A 19,446-nucleotide genomic window follows, 5' to 3' on the forward strand; every position below is an offset into this window, starting at 1 on the left:
CATTTTCATTTCCTTATGGGAGTTACCATGTCATGAAAAACTTACATAAGTAAATTTATATGTCATCTCCTGTTAATCTTTCTTTGTCAGTTTAATGCTCAGATCCAGACAGAGACCTTAAGAAAATCAAGGAAAACCTTTTCTTCCTTGGCATTGTTAATCAGATTATATCAGATTATATGTATCACATAGTAAAATTTGCACATATTTTACAACAAGATGTCTTTTTAGCTTAGACTTGTTGGACCTAATTTAGCTGAGAAGTAAAAATGTTACAAGTAGCTTCTAAAAAGAGGAAATCAAGTGTATATTCCTTCAAAAGAAAAAATGCATTGGGAACTATCCTATATGTTATTATAAATAAATTAGGCAAAATATAATTTCTTAAAGAACTAAAGATACATAAAATTTTCAAAGTCTATTGCAGCTAAAATGTGAAAATATTGGAATAAAGAATGGTAGCATCTTTCTTAAGGAATTTGCAAGTTCATAAATTTGCAAGAAATTCCAAATGAATGTAATTATTAAAAATCTAGAAAATATGATTTTATCTATATTCATGGTAGCTGATGGCCTTGATAGTTACAATAATGTATAACATGAGATATTTAACTTAAATGTATACATTTTTTCAACTATCACTGACAGTGAATTTAGAAAATAGAAAAATATGTAAGAATATCAATAAAGTTTCCTTGATTGTCTATAAAAAATTAGAGATAGCCAACAGAATATGAGCTCTCCTCTCCTATAAATCCATGTTGGTATAGTGGGAGAGGTAAGTTTTTAAAAAATTTTCAAATGGTAGCTTCTCAATTTGTTTCATACAAATTGCTGGTAACCATTTGAAGAAAAGTCCATCCACAAAGGGTCTGTGCTTATTAAACATCTTTTTGAAACCCATAATTATTAAGGTTAAAACATTAATTTTACTATAACTCTACAAAGGACATAAGCTTAAATGTATAGACAAGTCTCACATTTGCTGTCAAAATGTGAGACTAATATTATCTCATAATCACTTTCTTCAGTAAACTATATATAAGTCCATTCTTAAAATTACAAAATGATAAAATTAACTGAAGAAGCTTTTTTGTGAAACCTAAATGTTTGTCTATTGATAATTCTCAATGCAAACATTTGAAAACAAAACAAATTTACTTTAAAAGATCAGGATTTTAAAACCAAATGACATCTTATTGATGTGAAGCATGAAAAACTGGACCCCTAGAAATGCTAAGTGGTCCTGGGCAGGGGGAATTGAAATACATAACTGAAAAGAAAATGTTCTAAGGAACTAAAACAGTAACTTTAACCCCAAACTTTTCATTTTCTTAAATTGTTAGACTTTTTATTTATTTTTTTGCATTTTTACATTTTATTCATATATACTATATTATATTGGGATACAATAGGTATAGAATGTTATATTGGTTTTAGGTGTATAGCATAGTGATTATTTTTCAGTTTTTTATGTGGGCAAAACCATAATTAGTAAGACTGAGACTATGACAGATGTCTTCATATACTATTTCCTTTCAGTGTGTTTTCTTGTCTAAGAAATTTTATTTTTAAGGACTGACTTAAAAGGTCCTAGCTAATATTACTGCCATTAATTTTTGATTTACAGTGTGATATACCTCAAAGCTATTATATGATGTTTTCTCTTTTTACTCTCCCAGTGGTTGATCTGAATGATCCTTATTAATTTTACTTTGCTCTCATTATACCCCTTACTCAATGCTGAATAATTACTCCTCCTACTTAGGATTTCCCCTCAGTTATTTCCTAGTCAAATTACCCATTAAACTTTCATCATTAGTCAAGTTCTTCAATTTTTTTCTTCTTGAGATTCTCACTGACTTCTTTACATACATCTAACGCAGGTACACCTTAATCAAGGGCAATGCATACAGAAAAGTTAATCTTAGATTTTATTTTTCTTCACTCATCTAATATTTAAATACTATTAGCCCCACTATTTACTAAAACTGTTCCTATATTTTATATTCCACATGTAGCTGTTTATCTAATGTCTGAAAAATGTCAAATAGCTTATTATGGAAAGGTTGTAATTATCAAATATAATGAGCTATCTGTATCTATTTTTCTAATTTTTAATTAAGATACTAAAATTGTTCAGGTTAATGATTTTATGCATTTTTATCATGGCAAAATTTTTTCAGCAATACTTTTCAAATGAGTGTGTGGAAAGCATTGGATGTGCCCCCAACCAGTCTAGCATATAAATCAAAGAAGTGATTTCAGGTAAACTGAGATAGGTTGCTATTTGAATTAGGTGAGCCTTGCCCATATACCTATACTGAATTTGAAATTATTTCCAGAGACCAGTGCTGAGTTGGCTTACAAGCACTTGACTGCTACCTTGTGGCATTACAGCACAATGATGTGTTACCAACGTGGAAATGTTACAATGCTTAAAAAATCAGAATAACAGTGTTTGTGGACATGGTAGTTTGAAGAAAGGAATCAAATGATTTAAAGTCACTCCAGAATGACTAAACAATTTATTCATTCTTAAAATTGGTTTTGAGGTGCCGAGGAAATAAAACGTATCTTTTCAAGAAATATGGGCCCATTTAAACAATTTTAATTGTCAAAGATTAGTCAGGATTCTGAGTGCTATTTATAAATAACCTGTGGAATCAATCAGCTTGCTATCCTAAGTGCTTCAAGGTATTTATCCACAAATTCCTTTCTTCCTCCAATCAAAACCTCCCTCCTCCCACCACAAAGGTACCATTAAAGAAACAGGTCCCAACATAGTAAGACTGCCAGAATGCATTTCAGAGTGCTGTGCTGATGACAGGCACAGTGGAATACTTAGACTAAGTTCATTTTCCCATAAGTTGGGTAAGAAGGCCAATCACAAGTATCTATTCTGTCACGTCAAAAGTTGCAAGAATCTCAAAACCAAATTGAGAGTACAGGTTCATCTGTTAAAAGAGCCCACTGGAGAAAAGCGCACTTCTCCAAGTAATCACAAGTGCTGCAGGAGAGAAAGATTAATTCATGAATTCATGACTGTAGTGGATTGTTTAAAGTGTAAAACAACAAGGCTTTCTCAGTTCCTTTAATAATATTTATTTAAACCCTTACCAGGAAGAGTACTCACCCCGTCTGGCCTGCCATCAGAAGCAGTGACTATCAGAATGTAGCGATCGGTGCTTTCTCTGTCCAGGGCTTTCCCTAAGGTTAGAATCCCAGTACTAGTGACAGAGAAAATAAACAAATAAGACACAAAAAGGAATTATGTCACAGGGAGACTTCCTACTATCATGAACTACTTTTTCCCTTCAGCAAACGTAGCTTGAGTATTAAAGGTTTTTCCCTTCAGCAAACATATCTTGGGTATTAAAGATGTATGATTCCAGGATTCATGTTGAAAATTGAAAATGGCTTTTAAGGGTGTTGAGCTTCTTAGCAGTAATGAAAAACTGCAACAGCGAATGATGAAACTGAGTTGATTCTTTAGTCTCCAAGAAAAAAACAAAACTATGCTTAAATCATGCCAGGAAGAAAGTTATCTATCTTGTTTGTGATTATTTTAAAGGTAAGACACCCAACGAATTTTCAGCTGTTTCCTAAATCCTTAGAGTTGAAAAACAGCTTTTTGTAACTAATTTATATCATTTCCATTCATTGTCACATATGTGTCCACTATGGAGCTACAAACAGCTAAATTCCATCCTCACCAAATTCTAGTGATTAAAATTCAGTTTTCCTTCTTTTTTCATTTCAAAATAATTAAGAACTGTAGACAATTAGAAAATATACAGTGGAATACTAAAACTTTTATAGATATTATGATTATTTTGTAATATCTCCTTTCATTATCTATATAACCATATGTAAATATATGTGATTATTTTCAAAAAAGGAATCAGGCTGCATAATTTATTCTTTTTCAGAAAATGTTATGAGTATTCACTATCTCATGTTATAATTTATAAAGTCAAACTTTTGTCAATAAACTAGCAATGTTACCATTTTCCTATTCTTTCAAAATTTAAGTATTTCTTAATTTAACTGGGTATATATAACGGATGATGAACAACTTTGGGCAAATTCTCACACTTAGAATATTTTTAATACTACTACCTTTCCAATGCTCAGAATAAATACTTCCTAATATTTAAGACTTTCTTTTCCAATGTAATTTGTTTCATAACAGTTTGGTCACGTACTGCTCTCTAAAAAAAAGTTCCACATTTACATCTGAAATATTACAAACTGATATTGTACATGACATTTTAATTAAGGCTTAATAAGCATCTGCTATGGTGGATTATATTAATATAATAAAACATTAAAATATTAAGTATGAAAACGTAATTTTTTTCTAACTGATAAAAAGATTTCATTTTAATGCAAGTGCTTTATTGTTATAGTGGAACTTAAGCAATTCACAGCACATATGGTAGTTGAGTACAGAAAGTCAACACCAATGAATCAAAATGTGAGTCACACTTACTTTGTTTGTATGACTCAGAAAAACTGACTTTGCTTCTTATACATTTTTAAATGTTTTGTTGAAATAACTGAAGACCAATTCCCAGAGCAGTTCACAACAATCAGGTTTGGATCAACTTCCCATACCACAGATGGTTCAAATAATCTCATTGTAAAATGACATTCAAAGAGAAAAGTATGACATTTATAGCTTCTGAGGTTTATTCACAAGAATAACTTAAGATATAAGGTATCTGAAAACTTAGCCATGGAGTAATGAAAGGAAGAAGAAAATTGAGTAATTGTTTTCCAGTTTTTTCCCTAGGTTTAAGGCTCAAGACTCTGTAGTCTTCTTTGTGCATTAACTTAAAAAAATCACTAGAAATATATATAGTATTCCAATTTAGAACCATATTATATAGAAATAGCTAATTTTTCATAGTTATTATTATGGAGATAGTCCTCTGTTTAAGAAAATGTGCCTTGTGTCCCAGTGGAGTATGTAGTTGGATAGGATATTTGGGAGATGGAGGAGAGAAAGATCAGGTGGTGTCTTTTGGTATTCATAACTGCAACACTAGTTTATGGGTACACATAAGTATCCTTTTATGAAATTCCAGAAATACTGGCAAGGAGGAGTTTTACTACAGCTAGAAGGAAGCTTTAGAGCAGGATACATGAGTGCATTTAAGAATGAAGTAAATATTTAAATTAAAAATATGTAAGAATTACTTCCAAAAGAACATCAATAATAATGCTACTTAAATTTTACATGATCTTAAATATCACACAGGAGTGATGTCAGTGAAAATGGTGAAGTAGGCAGCTTCCAGACCTGGTCTTTCCACAGAAAACACTGAAAAATGAAGGAAAAAGCAAAAGAACCAACTGTGGCAGAACTCTGGGCAGCAGTTAAAGGTTGACAACAACCAAATGAAAACAGAGTCAAGAAAAAGGCAAGAGAAATGGTCAAAAGCTTTGTAGCATTTTCACTTGTCCTTTCCCCACCCTTCCCTGGCTCAGAGTGGTCTTGAAGATGGCAGTCAACAGTCCCTGTTTCTAGGGGGAACAGAACTGTGTTTGTCCACCCCCACTCCTCTGGAGGCTGCCAGAAGGAATGGTACGTGGCGCTTTTCTTTGTTCTACCTAACTCGGAGCTCATTCATGGTGGAAAACCAGTGGGAATTCCTGGAAAGCGTTGTAAAGCAGGGAACAACCTGTAGCCATCCAAGGCAAGAGATTTAGGTGAAGGCATACAAAAGAGGTCCCCAAGCCACGGTATGTGTTTGGGAGCTGGGTAGAGAATTTCTTCAGAAATTAGGACATTTGGAAGTGACCATGTATAGTGGGGAATAGAATAGAGTGACAGTCGAGAAAGAAATCCATACATCTGTGACTAATTGATTCTCAACAAGGATGCCAAGATCATCAGTGGGGGACAAATATTCTCTTCCACAAATGGTGCTGGGATAATTCAAGATTTACATGCAAAAGAATGCAATTGGTGTATCTTACACCATCTACAAAAATTAACTCAAGATGGATTGACAGTCTGAATATAAACACTGAAACCAAAAAACTCAGACAAAAATATAGGAGTAAATCTTCATGATGTGTTCTTAAATATGACACCAAAAGCATGAGCAGCAAAAGGAAAAAAAATAGATATATTGGACTTCATCAAAATTAAATTTTGTGCATCAAAGGACAATATCAACAAAGTAGAAGATATCAAAAAACCTACAAAATGGGAGAAAATAGTTGCAAATCATATATCCAAAAAGGGTCTGGTTCCCAAAATATATAAGGAGCTCTTAAAACTCAACAACAAAAAGGCAAACCAATTAAAAAAATAGGCAAAGGATTCGAATAGATATTTCACCAGAGAAGATATACAAATAGCAAACAAGCATCTAAAAAGATGCTCTATATCATTAGTCATCAGGGAAATACAAATCAAAACTACAATGAAATATCACTTCACATCCACTAGGATGGATAAAATAATATATAATGAAACAAAGCCAATGGACAAAAAAAATCACCCTGACAAAGATGTAGAGGAATTTGGGACCTTGGGACACTGCTGGTGGGAATGAAAAATGGTTTAAATACTATGGAAAATAGTCTGGCAGTTCTTCAAAAAGTAAATGTAGAATTACAATATGACCCAGCAATTCTAATCCTGGCATTCAATTAGTTGAGTACAGAAAGTACAAAAGAATTGAAAACAGGTATTTAAACAAATGTACATATATGTTCATCGTAGCAGTATTCACAATAGCTAAAACATAGTAAAACAGCCCAAATACCCATCCGTTTATGAATGGATGAACAAATCACTATGTAGACATACAATGGAATATTATGCCGCTATGAGAAGGAATGAAGTACTGATACAGACTTCAGCATGGGTGAACATCAAAACATTGGGCTAAGTGAAGAGAGCCAGGCATACTGCACAAAAGGTCATGATGGTATGACTATCCAGAATAGATAAATCCATAGAGAAAGACACCACCTGGAAGCTGTCAGGGGGTGAGGTAAAGGCAAGTAGGTAGCAGTACTTAATGGGTTGGGTTTGCTTAGGGAATGATAAAGATATCTGGGAACTAGGTAGAATGGGTAGTTGTGCAATATTGTGAGTCTTGTAAATGCTACTGAATTGTTTACTTTAAAACGGTTAATTTTATTTTATGTGAATTTCACCTCAGTTACATTAATGATATTGCATGGAATTCCCTCACCAAACTTGACAGCTATATTCCTGAAATATATCATGTTTGACAAAATCTAGCTCTTTCAGATGATGAGTTGGCATGCCTAACCATAAAAATGGTGTTCAAAAGTTGTTTAAACAATGTAAATAAAAAGTAGTGGAGGGCTTCTATTTCCTAAAAAACCAATCTGCTAGCATTTAAAACCTGCTCCTGTAAAGACCCATTTCCCCAACTGCATTGTTTATTAGGAAATACTGCATCAGCACCATATGGACTGAAAGATTATCTCATAAGTTTCATGCTTTCTATTCTAAGCTTCCTTTAAACTTTTTCAATACATTCTACTCGCTGCAATTTAATGTCATTTACACTTACACATGTCTAAGCCTTCAACAGCTTTATCATGTTGCTTTTGGGTGTCAGGTTTTAGGCCTTAGAACGATACTTAGAGTTTCTTCAAAATGTTACATAGAGAATACTTCAAAATGTGTGATTGCTTCAAGTTTAATATGGTATCCCACGCTACATAGTAATTAGTGGTTAGTAAAAATAGACCATTAGAAGCTGGGTATGGTGGCAGTTCAGGGAAAAGATGATGGTGGGCATGGACTAAGTTGGTATAGAGTGAAAGGTATGAGGAGTAGTTTCATTTGAATATATATTTTGAAAAGTAGACCTGATGAAAAGAAAATGCATATCATCTTTCTTATGTTACTTAACCTTGATTGTAATCATAAAGTTCCAACTAAAATGAAAAACATAATCAAGGTTTAAATTTAGTGTCAAAATGAATTTAGTCTCATAGAAAGATATTAAAATGTCAGGGAAGATCAAAACTTTTCAAATAAAATTCTAAAAAGAGCATAAATAATTCTATGAAGCTCTTTTGCTTAGCATTTAGCCTTCAAGTGTTATATCACTTCATGAAGACAATGTATAAGAATTCCTCAACCTTATGCATTAAATAACTTAAATATTGGCTATCCTACTCATAAAGGAAGTTTACTTACATCTTGTTTAAATGTTCTCTTATATGTGAATGTTTGCTGAATAAATATTTGCTGGATTATATGCAACTATCTACAGAGACACTGAAAAGTTATTAATATAATGCAAAACTGTACAGAGCAATACAGAGCTGGCCATTTAAAACACGGTATTGAATGATTTTTATGATTAGTGGTTGTGATTTTTAAGGAACAAGTCCTTTTTTTTAAAGAGTAAGTTTCTCTGTTGGCTGTATGATAATCCAATTCATTAAATTGTATATAACAATTCAACACTTTGTAAATCCACACTAGCAATAAAATGATTATTCATTACTACTAATATTTGTTAATGAATTATAAAAACTTTTTGGCATATTTTTATTTCAATGGAAAAAAGGTAAAGTAATGGTACTGTAATGCTGATTATTGCTAAAATTTGCATCATAGCATAAAATAATATTTAAACAATGAACATGTACTTTGTTGTTGTTTAAAGAAGTTAAATGCAATCAAAACACTGTTTGTGTGAATTGAAATGTCTGATAAGCAGAACATTATTTCTTTTCTATAGTTTTCTGAAGGAGTACCCAAATTATTCAAATCCTTCAAACTCACATGGACATGGTGGTACAAATTTGCACAAGTATCCCAGAAGTTTTGAAGAGGGAAGGGATTGAAAATTTAATTTTTCCCCATTCCAAATGTGTTATATTGCTAATGATCTAGGCCAACCTAAAAATATCAATGAGAGCAACAGCAATGGGGTGGCTGAAATGAAATGGCCACAGGATAGAAGGCAATGGGCCCAGTGTACTGGACCCTGAGTCAAGAACATTCACCAAAAGAGACTATGCTGCCATCACAGTGACTTTGCCTAGTCTAGCTGTCCTGGCAGCAGTTTGCAGTTAAGGACATGGCTGTACGAACTGACCTAAGAACTGTGGTATTAAGAATTGTGGTCAGTGTAGACAAAGAGGATGCTGCATTGAATCTTTTACACCTTAGGGGCCTCTGTGACCCAGCTGGGTGTCTTGTTCCAAAAGCAGAGATGAGAGAATAGAGAAACACTTGCTAAGGATCGCAACACAAGCAGAGAATTTTCTTTGGTAAAACTGGTGGCTCATCAGATTTCACAACCAGTTGTACTTACTTTGGCATCAAGTGAAAACCAGGTAAACCCAGGAATGGAAATCTTAACAGAGTAAGACCTGGGCTGCCTGCTTCCCAGGGCAAGTGAGAGCTTCGTTGTTGTCTTTTTTTCTTGACAGCTTCATTAACATATAATTTACACATCATCAAATCCATCCACTTTAAGTGTACAATTCAATGAATTTTATTATCTATTAAGAATTCTTCAACCACTACACAATGACTGTTAAGACATTTTCATCCCTGTTCCCATTAGCAGTCACTCCATAGTCAGCCCCACACCCCAGCCTCAGGCAACCCTTAGTGTGTACTTTTTGTCTCTATACATTTGCCTATTCTGGGAATTTAATACAAATGTAATCATCAAATATGTGGTCACTTCTTTCACCAAGCATGTTTCCAAGGCACATCCATGTTGTAGCATGTTTCAGTACTTCATCCCCCTTTATTGATGAATAATATTCCATTGTATGGACACACATTTTGCTAATCCATTCATCTATAGACATTTGGGTTGTTTCCACATTTTATTGTTGTAAACAATTCTGTTATGAATGTTTTTGTGCAACTTTCTATTTGAATGTTTCATGTTTAAAAAAGCAACTTTATTTTTTTGCATTAAAAAATTTTTACTTTATTTTTTACAAAATGCTGACCTTGATAAGTGTAGACAGTATGTATTTTTATATAAGTCCATTTTGCCAATCTCTACCTTTTAATTAGGGAGTTGAATCTATTTGCAGTTAAAGTAATATTTATAAGAAAGGACTTCTGTTATTTTGCTCTTCGTTTTTTTTTTTTTTTCAAAAGTCCACCATACATATACATATTTAATCCAAGTACTATTTAGGAGTAAATATGAAAATTAAACATTCATTTTTAAAATAGCAACTTTTTATGTTTCCCTTTCTCTTGAGTAGATAAAAGAGGAATTGCTGGGTTATATGGTAATGTTCTATCTCATATTTAGAGGAAATGTAAACTGTTGAACTGTTTTCCACAGTGTACATTCTACACTCCCACCAGAAATATATGAGGATTCTGCTATCTCCACATCCTCACCCATACTTGCTGTTGACTTTCTCTTTTCATTATAGCCATTCCAAGCAGGTGTGAAGCAGAAGGCCATGATTTAATTTGCATTTCCCTAGTGACTACTAAGCATAAGCCTAATTCCCCATGCTTATTGGCCATTCATGTATCTTCTTTGAAAAAACATCCATTCAAATTCTTGTCTATTTTCATTTATACTATTTCTGTTTATTTTTTAATTGTAATAGTTCTTTATATAGTCTTGATATACATACTTAAAAATATTGTCTCCCAGTCTATGCTTATATTTTACTTTCTCAGTGGTGTCCTTTGAAGCAGATTTTTTTTCAAATTTTAATGAAGACCAACTTACCAGTCTTCTCAGTAATCACTTGTGCTTTTTGTGTCACATGTAAGGAAGCACTGCCCAGTCCAAATACTGAAGACTTACTTTTGTGTTTTATTCTAAGACTTATATAGCTTTATCTCTTTCAAATCTTTCTATAATCCAATTTGAGTTAATTTTTGCAAATAATGTGAGGTGACATTCAAATTCAATTCTTTCACATCCTGTCCCAGCTTGATTTGTTGGAAAGATTATTCTTTCCTGATTGGATTGCCTTGCCCCTTTTTTTGGGAATCAATTGAGTATAAATGTTAGGGGTTATTTCTGGACTTTTAAGTTTACCCTAGTGACCTCTACAACTGTTCTTGTACCAGTACCACACAGTTTTGATTACTGTTAATGTGCCCCTTTTAAAAAGCTTTCTTTCTTTAAGGGTGATTATAAATTATAGCTAATTTATGATTTGTTTTGTACCTATGGGGGAAATTCAAAATAGTTTTCTTTCCATTTTTTAAATGGAAGTTTACTCATTTGTGCAATCTAAAGGCTTGGGAAATACTGTTTCCAAGCATTCTACTCATGGTTGTAACATCCTATTCAATGTGAAATTGCAGGTGTTGCTCACAAGACTAGGTGACCCCTATTCGACATGAGGTGTCACATGTTCCTGGACTGAAGCAGTACCTAGTTCACTTATCAAAATTTTCACTTTATAATCCTGGGCTAAGTGTAGGTTTCCATTTTTTCAGGGAGTAAAATTCATGCATAGCCATACAGAAAACATCAGAAAGGTAGCAAATTTTAATAACCAGACACATGCCACAGCAGAATAGATATTTTGCTATTGCAGAAGGGAGGCAAATGATCTCTCCACAATCCTAAATGCTTCTTTAATGCTGCTTCCCAGTCATCTCAATAGTTAGGATTAACTTTATCTCTGATGTGTTCAGACAGGTGAGCAGACTGGCCCTGATAGAAACCTCAAAGAAGTTTAAATGGACATGCAGTATTTTTGTGTTAATTCATTTGTCAAATATAAAATATACCCACATTACTGAAAAATTGAAGGATGGACCTTGGTGGTCTTTTAATGTGTTTGAATTACACTGTGTCTAACAAAATTCTCTTCAAATAAACAATTTAGTGCCAAGTTACTCTTTGTAGAAATGCCCTTGTTATTATGAGTTGCTGACAACTTTAAAAGGATCTAATTAATCCCCATCTGCAAATGAAATGTTTCCACCTCAGTGGATTTTACCTAGGAAAAAATGTTTAAAATAAATAGTCTTCTGGGTAAGATTTCTGGGTTCAGAATTATACCTCCCAGCTCTCATTAACATTCATAGGAAAAAAAAAAAGGAAAATAAAGCTACAAACAGTTGAAATCGTCTGATTAGAAGTCTGTTCTCCTGCTACCACTACCTTGTTTAACATTTTAAAAAGGAAAAAAACCAATTTAGAAATCATTTTTAACTTACGTTTCTGAAAGATTAAAAACTCTCTGAGGGTCTCCATTCTCAATGGCATATGTTATTGGGTCTCCCTCTCGGTCAGTTGCCTTCAGAGAGAAAACATAATTTAATTATCAAATAATTGATATGACTCCTATTCAAACAGTGCAATACAGAAGCTTGGAACTAATAGACCAGAATAACCACAATACTCTTAAAAAATAAAGATTTTAAAATGAGCTAATGGCAAGATGTAAAGTAAAGAGTTTCATATCTGATCCTAGCATTTCTGTCATTTTTCTCATCTGAAGATAGTAACAATGAATAATATCTCTGAATGTACATAATCTTTCCTGGAGGGGAAATAGAGTAATGGTTTTCCTAAGGTTTATGTATTTAAATTTACATGAGTCTTTCTCTACAATTTAAACAAATATGTTAAACTCTCCATAAATATTTACAGTATAGGGAAGTTATTTAATCCACTTTTTTTCCGTTTTCTTCTGAGATTACATAAAGTCAGGAAATTTTATGGGTAAAGAACCCTGAATCTGGAACCAGAGACTGAATTCAAAACCAGGCTCCACTTACTAAATTGTGTAATTATTTTCAACTTCATTTTATGAATGAAGTTAATAGATATTAGGAGGCTTAATTGAAATACACTGTGTCTAGGCACACAGACTAACATCTGACACATTGTTAGTTTCTAATAAACATTATCCTTTTCTCCCCCTTTTCTCCTTCACTCAAGTTAGAGAAGGTGCAGCTTACAGCTTCTGACTTTGAGTTCTAAGTTTCTCTTATTCAAGAAGACATACACTCTAGTTTGTGTCACTGGAGTCTTGGATTTGACCTTCTAAAACATCCAAGAGTTTTGTCTTTTGATGAGTCTGAAAATTCCCTTATGGAAGACATGGGCAAAGAAAGAAATCTGCATGATATAAAAGGGATGTGGGAGGGATCTGCCCAGGTAGAACCCTGAGGAGAGGGGAAATGAGAGCGTGCTGGAGGAATTTTATTTATAGATTACTGGCGTGGCAGAGATACCAACCTTTCTGACTGACAGGTACTGCCCTAAAGTTGGCAGTCTTTAAGAAAAGGGTATTTGTGTGGGGTCCTTTCACCGACTAGACAGGAATGGCCTCAGTCATAAGAGCCTGAGTGTGAAATCCCATGCCCAGATTGGTAGGGAGGCAGTGTTTCTACTGGTAGATCAGATGCCTTTGATATGCACTACATAGCAGAAGTCATAAAATAGCTCTATTGGCTACCACAAGGGAGATGGCCAGAAGCCTCTGTTGGGCTACAAAAACCTGAGTCCAGGGATGACTGAAAAATTACAGAAAATATTTACAAAATGCACGGTTCTGTGGGAGAAGCTTTGCAGGATTATCATTATAATTTTTTGCAGGATTGTATAATCTATGCCCACTCTATGAAACATGTCCTTCACATGGTCTACATCCATCCTATTCAATATTTCAGTTCCACCTTATTGGCTGCTTCTTCTCATTTTCCTTTGCTGATTTCTCCTCATTTCTAAGACTTATTCACACCTGGCTGCTCTGAAGGTCTGTCCTCGGACCTTACTCGCTTAGTCACTTGATCAAATTGCAAAACTTCGAATACTATCCATATGTGGAAGACGCTCATATCTCTAACCCAGTCCTTTCTTCTGAATTTCAGACACCTTCATTGCCAACTTGAATGTCCAATTAGCTGAAATAATAAGCATCCCCAATTTAAAATGCTGAAACTCCCAAATCCCGATCTCTTCCCACAGACTCCACCCCTCAAGAAAACAAAAACCTGCTCTTTAGGTCTTCATTATCCCAGTGAACAGCAGCCTCATATTGAGACCTTAACTCCTCGTTCCTACTCCCCGAAGCAGCCCATCAGCAAATCCCATTGCATGTACCTTTACATTAATTGCAGTATATGACAGTATCTGAACTCCTTCCCATACCACTGTCTTCTTCACAGATTATAATAGTCATCTTCCTGGCAGCCCTGCTTTCTCCCTTCTACCCTCACTGAACTTAGTTTTTAATTAAGTAAAGTGACCATTTTTTTCAGTCCAAAATATTATTTCTTTGCGTAATACTATTGTGTTATTAGATATACACACTCACAAATATACATACACTAAAATACATGGAATAAAATAAAATAGTAAAATACAATGAAATATAAAACTACCTAGGGCAATATCTTTGAAACATTCCATTTATATCTAAATCTAAAATATGAAATTCCATTAAATTTATTATAATGGAAGTTTAAAAGTAGTGAGTAAGAAACAAAAGAATTTTCAGAAACATACTCAGTGGGATTGATAGCAGTTGTTTGATATTTTCCCTTGGTTTTCTGTTCTCTGTCAGACAAGTATTAGGAAAAAAAAAGATAAAATGGGACTACAAATAATGATACTCAGTTCACTTTTTAAAGAAATGCAGTGTCATTTTATAGTAGAAGACTGCATTTTATCACTAAAAAGCTCACACTAAACATTTTCTGTTGTTTTTCTTTTTCATTCAGTTATTTTTACCTATAATATTGTTACAGGTATTAAAAATTACTTTTGGTTAGTTCACTGGAATAGAGTGGTTTTGAGAGAATTTATTGTCTTGAATTTTCATAAAAGAATAGATTCTGAAACAAGATAGCTTGTATAAATAAGTTCAAGTACACATTAATGTTGAACCTTTCTTCTAATGTATCAGATCTACTCAAATATTCAATATTATTTTTGTGGGATAAAGCACTGTGAATGCTGTGTTTTATTGATATAAGTCATTATTTTGTTATGTTACTAAAATAATAACAGAGATGAATTCCTTGATGCTTCTCAGTTTTTCAGCCAAATTAATTATGCTCAATCCCTGAGGTATCTTGAAATATTTCTTCAGTTTTGTTTGACCATTTAAATACCTCAGGCTTTCAAGACTTGTGAAAGCCAATGAGCTGACTACTTCATTCTTATGTGAGGTTCTGCCCATAATGGAAACATTGAAAAACCAGGATTTGGAAGGAAATCCTCATTTGATTGTTTTCTTCCTTTTATCCTCTTAAACCAATCCTTCCTTGTTGTTTCAGGATCCATAGCAAATGGTACAGTAATCAAGAAAGATTCATAATTTCTCAATCAACTAAGCAAGGGGAAATGGTGCTATATGGATCAGAGTTCTGAAATCTAACCATTACATGTGTTAACACTAGTATAAATACCTTGTATCTCTACTTGCCAATATCTACAGAAACAAATAATGTGTAAAAGAAATAATAAGAAAAATCAGCAGAAGTGATTGTTCTTAGAGAATTAAGATTTGATCATGTGCATCATTTGAAGCCTAAAATATATTTCTAAAAATACTAAAAAAAAATATTTTCTATTTTTTAGTCTAGCCATCCTCCTCTAAATGATGGGCAGAAATTTATATATGCTATTGAATAGTGAACCCTTTAGTTCAAATTTATTGACTAGTTACTATACAGCAGAAACTATATATGTATGCTTTATCACACTTAAGCCTAAAAGTAACCTTATAGGCAAAAGGGAAATGCAAAAGACTTAGATTACATTCCTCTTTCCATCACCATTTCAATTAGAGTTCTGTATAATTTACAAATTGGAAGATACATATTTTTTATCTGGAGATAATAGTAACTGTTTCATCTTAAAAAGGGAGAGTGTAGTGCTATTTAATATTTTTTCATATCATAACAGGAATTACTCATCCTTAGTACAAATACATTTCCTGTTCTTTTAGTTTTGATCAGTCAAGTCCAATCTGAGCACTGCATTTAAGGGCTGAGAGAAGTATGGGGGGCAGTTGTCTTCCCTGGATTTATCACAGGAGTCACCCACCTGGGTCCCAGCCTGGCTGTACCATCTCTTCTCAGGCAATACACCTAACCACAAAATAAAAATAATAATAACACAGAGAGTATTCACTCATTAAGTGAATGAATTAATTTAATTTTAGAATTTATTGAACACCCACACTGTGTTAAGCACTGGGGATTCAACAGAAAACAACACAGACAAACATTCTTCTTTTGTGCAGCTTGCATTGTAGTAGGGGGAGGCAGAGAACAAATAATTAAATAAAATGTAGAGATTTCAGATCCATCTAACTGCTACTAAAATATAAAATAATTCAGGAAGGTTGTATTGGGAGGGTAGGGGGAAGGTTTGCACATAATACAGGTAATCAGGAAAACTATCAGGTAAATGTGAAGCTTTGGCAAACACTTGAAAAAGGTGAGAGAGCAAGTCATGTCAGGAAAGGCATTCCAGGCAGAGGGAATATCAGGTGATAAGGCCGTGAGTGGAAACATGCCTTGCTGAGTTTCAGAAACAGCCAGAAAGCCTAAGACTATCTCCTGCTTTCTTTGGCCTCAAGTGAACAACCTAAGGTTAAATATCTCAGATTCAATAATACCTCTGGTTAAATGATTGAATATTGCTCACTTTGGATAGCTAGCAAGGAACAGAATTGGTTTGCCAATTCATGTTTAACAACACGATGAATTTAGATAAAGCTAGTTTTTCTCTTAGTTTTCACTTAAAGGGCAAAGAGTATCTTTAAAGATCAGATAAACTATTTTTTCCAGTCTGCTCAACAAGATTACTCACTGCATCTAAATTTAAGTCGCCCATTTTTCAGAAGCACCAACAGCAACACAAAAGTATTTATCTAAATAAGCAATGGGCTTAGACACCAGAAAATAGGGATTTTAGAAAAGAAAACAAATCTTCTCTAAACTAATATTCTGTTCATGTTAAAGACGAACACAGCTATCAAATGCCATCTGGTAGAGTGCACTTTATGAGCACAGAATGATTCTACACATTTCACAGGACATTAAGACAAAGTACCTGCCCTTAGGGATTCTAAAATAGATAAAAATCAGCGGATTTAGATGATCTTTTCTTTTCTCACTTAGGCAAACAAGTTCTGATTTATGTTATTAAACTACTTGAAAGCAAGAATTGAAGCTTTCAGTTTAGTACAGCAGTATTTCCAAAACTGTGTGTGTGCATTTCTGGTGTTAAATTGTTGGCCCTTCAACAAAATGTTTATGTTTATGAATATATTTCAATATGAATTAATTCATACTTTTTATGTCAACTGGTGGTTTTGTCATTTATGGTTCTGATATAAATTTTCCTTTTTGAAATAATTTCATTGTGTAAAAAAGTCAGCTTATTCAATTTTCTAAAAAATACAAAGTAAATAATATGATAATATGCAAATATAACATAGCTGAAGCATGGAAATGCAGCTAATCTAGAATGACACTCTTAATACCTGAGTATGCCATAAATCCTTTAATCCTGTCCATCTATTAAACTGTATTTTGTGACTTCATTCCCTCTCCCTCTTTCCTATATGATTACTTAACACCTTCTCCTCAGGTCTCCAGTTCATCCTACTCCATCTTTATTCTCAGCTGGCAACCCTGATTACTGTTTCACTGAGAAAATTGAAGCAATTTTCCACAAGCTCCCTAGAATTCATATTTATATCTTCCAGTGACCATACTGTGTCTCTCCTCCTATTATTGATAATGTACTGTGTGAACTCCTGTTTAGGGCAAAATTTTGAGAGTTTTGCATTCTACTTTTTCTAATTGTTCTACTTTTTCTCTCATAAAACCACTTCAATCATATTCCCAATCTTCCTACCACTACTGAGAGACTGTCCTTTTCAACATCAGTTAATTCAGTGTTAGTAAAATCACTGTGAGTTCACAATCCCTGTTTTTGTTTGTTTGCTTATTTTTTAATGTGACCTATGAGTAGCATTAGACATACCTGATCTTTCCCTTTTCCTTGACACACTTTCTTCCCTTAGTTTTCAGGACATATGTTCTTCTGTGTCTCCATTCCTGGTCCTCCTCTCCTTAACACCTTAAAAATCAATCTTTGGCAGATTAACTGCACTAGTTGGGGTGAGGATTTAATGATGTGCGTAACAGTTGAATCAATGTGTTGTATACTTCAAACCAGTATATGATTGTATATCACTATATTTTGATAAAAAAAAATCAGTATTTGGATGTCTTACATTCACTCCCTTAAGAACCCCAGCCAATCTCAAAGTTTTAGGTAGTAGTTCAGTGCTCAAGACTTTAACTGCCCATACTTCCTCCCCAAACACATACCCAACTGCCAACTCAACAGCTTTACTTAGGTGTCAAAAAAAACACATTCAAATTTAATATGTCCGAAAATGAATTACTCTTTCTCTGATATTCTTTTTATTCTGGTTAGTGGGGATTTCATCCTTCCAGTTGCTCAGGCTATATCTTAATAGCTATTCTTAACTTCTGTTGCCTCTCCCACATTCAATCATCAACAGTCCCATAGTCTATGTACAGAAAATAATGAGAATGGAAGCATTTCTCACCATTTCCAGAAATACCACTCCAGGCCTAGATGGGACTATTGAAGCAGCACCCTAATTTCCATAATATCTGACCTTCCTCCACTGAAGACCATTCTCAAAACAGAATCCATAGTGATCCTTTTAACTTTTGTTTTTTCATATCACTGCTCTCCTCAAATTCTTCCTGTCGCACCTAATTTCACTGAGAATAGTTACCTCCACATCACCACTATTACTGGGTGATTTTATTCCCACAGATTTCCTCCTCTCTTACTTTACCCCAGTCCTATTAGGATCTTTGCTGTTCTTCAAACACACCAGGCAGGTCTGAATGAACCTCAAGGCCTTTTTTGCTAACATCACCACAGTGAAAACATCCCTGACCAAATTGCAATTCCTTGTGTACTCCCTCTCCATTTTCATTTATGTTTTTTTTTTCCCCACATGTCACTTATCACCTTCTAAAATTCTATATAACTCACTTATATACTTTGTTGATTTCCTTCAGCTCCTTCTAGAATGTAATCTCCATGAAGGCAGGTCTGCCATCTACTTTTTTACTGATATGCCTTAGTACTTTAAGTTTGGGTTTGCTTTTATACTTCCTGTGACAGAGAGGGTAAATTTAGCACAATGAGGGAAGTAGAGTGTAATTCCAGAGGGAAAATCCCAGAACAAAATACTTTTGAAACCGAAATCAGTCAAAGGAAGAAATAAAGTGGGAAAAACCCGTTTCTTTCTTACAAGCTGTCCATTTCTGCTCTCCCGTGCCTCTTACAATTGGCTGCAGAAGAAGAGGCCCCACCCAATTTATCTGGTCCAGATAAGCCCTTGCTTGCCTTGTAATTACCTATTGATATGGAGATGGCATACTTCTCTCCACCCCTT

The 19,446-nt window shown here is 33.9% G+C and overlaps 1 protein-coding gene across 3 annotated transcripts in view; it reads right to left on the minus strand.

Moving 5' to 3' along the window:
• Positions 1-19,446, minus strand: part of PCDH15 (protocadherin related 15) — a 761,207-nt gene that overhangs the window by 255,683 nt on the left and 486,078 nt on the right. For all 3 annotated transcript variants that reach the window (XM_057505880.1, XM_057505879.1, XM_036928766.2), the window contains 2 exons: positions 12,188-12,267; positions 3,137-3,230 (listed from right to left, as the gene is read on the minus strand). In XM_057505880.1, coding sequence (XP_057361863.1) covers positions 3,137-3,230; positions 12,188-12,267 — 174 coding nt within the window. The remainder of the gene's footprint in view (positions 1-3,136; positions 3,231-12,187; positions 12,268-19,446) is intronic.

Source organism: Manis pentadactyla, chromosome 8 (assembly GCF_030020395.1).
Source record: "Manis pentadactyla isolate mManPen7 chromosome 8, mManPen7.hap1, whole genome shotgun sequence".
Classification (NCBI taxonomy): domain Eukaryota; kingdom Metazoa; phylum Chordata; class Mammalia; order Pholidota; family Manidae; genus Manis; species Manis pentadactyla.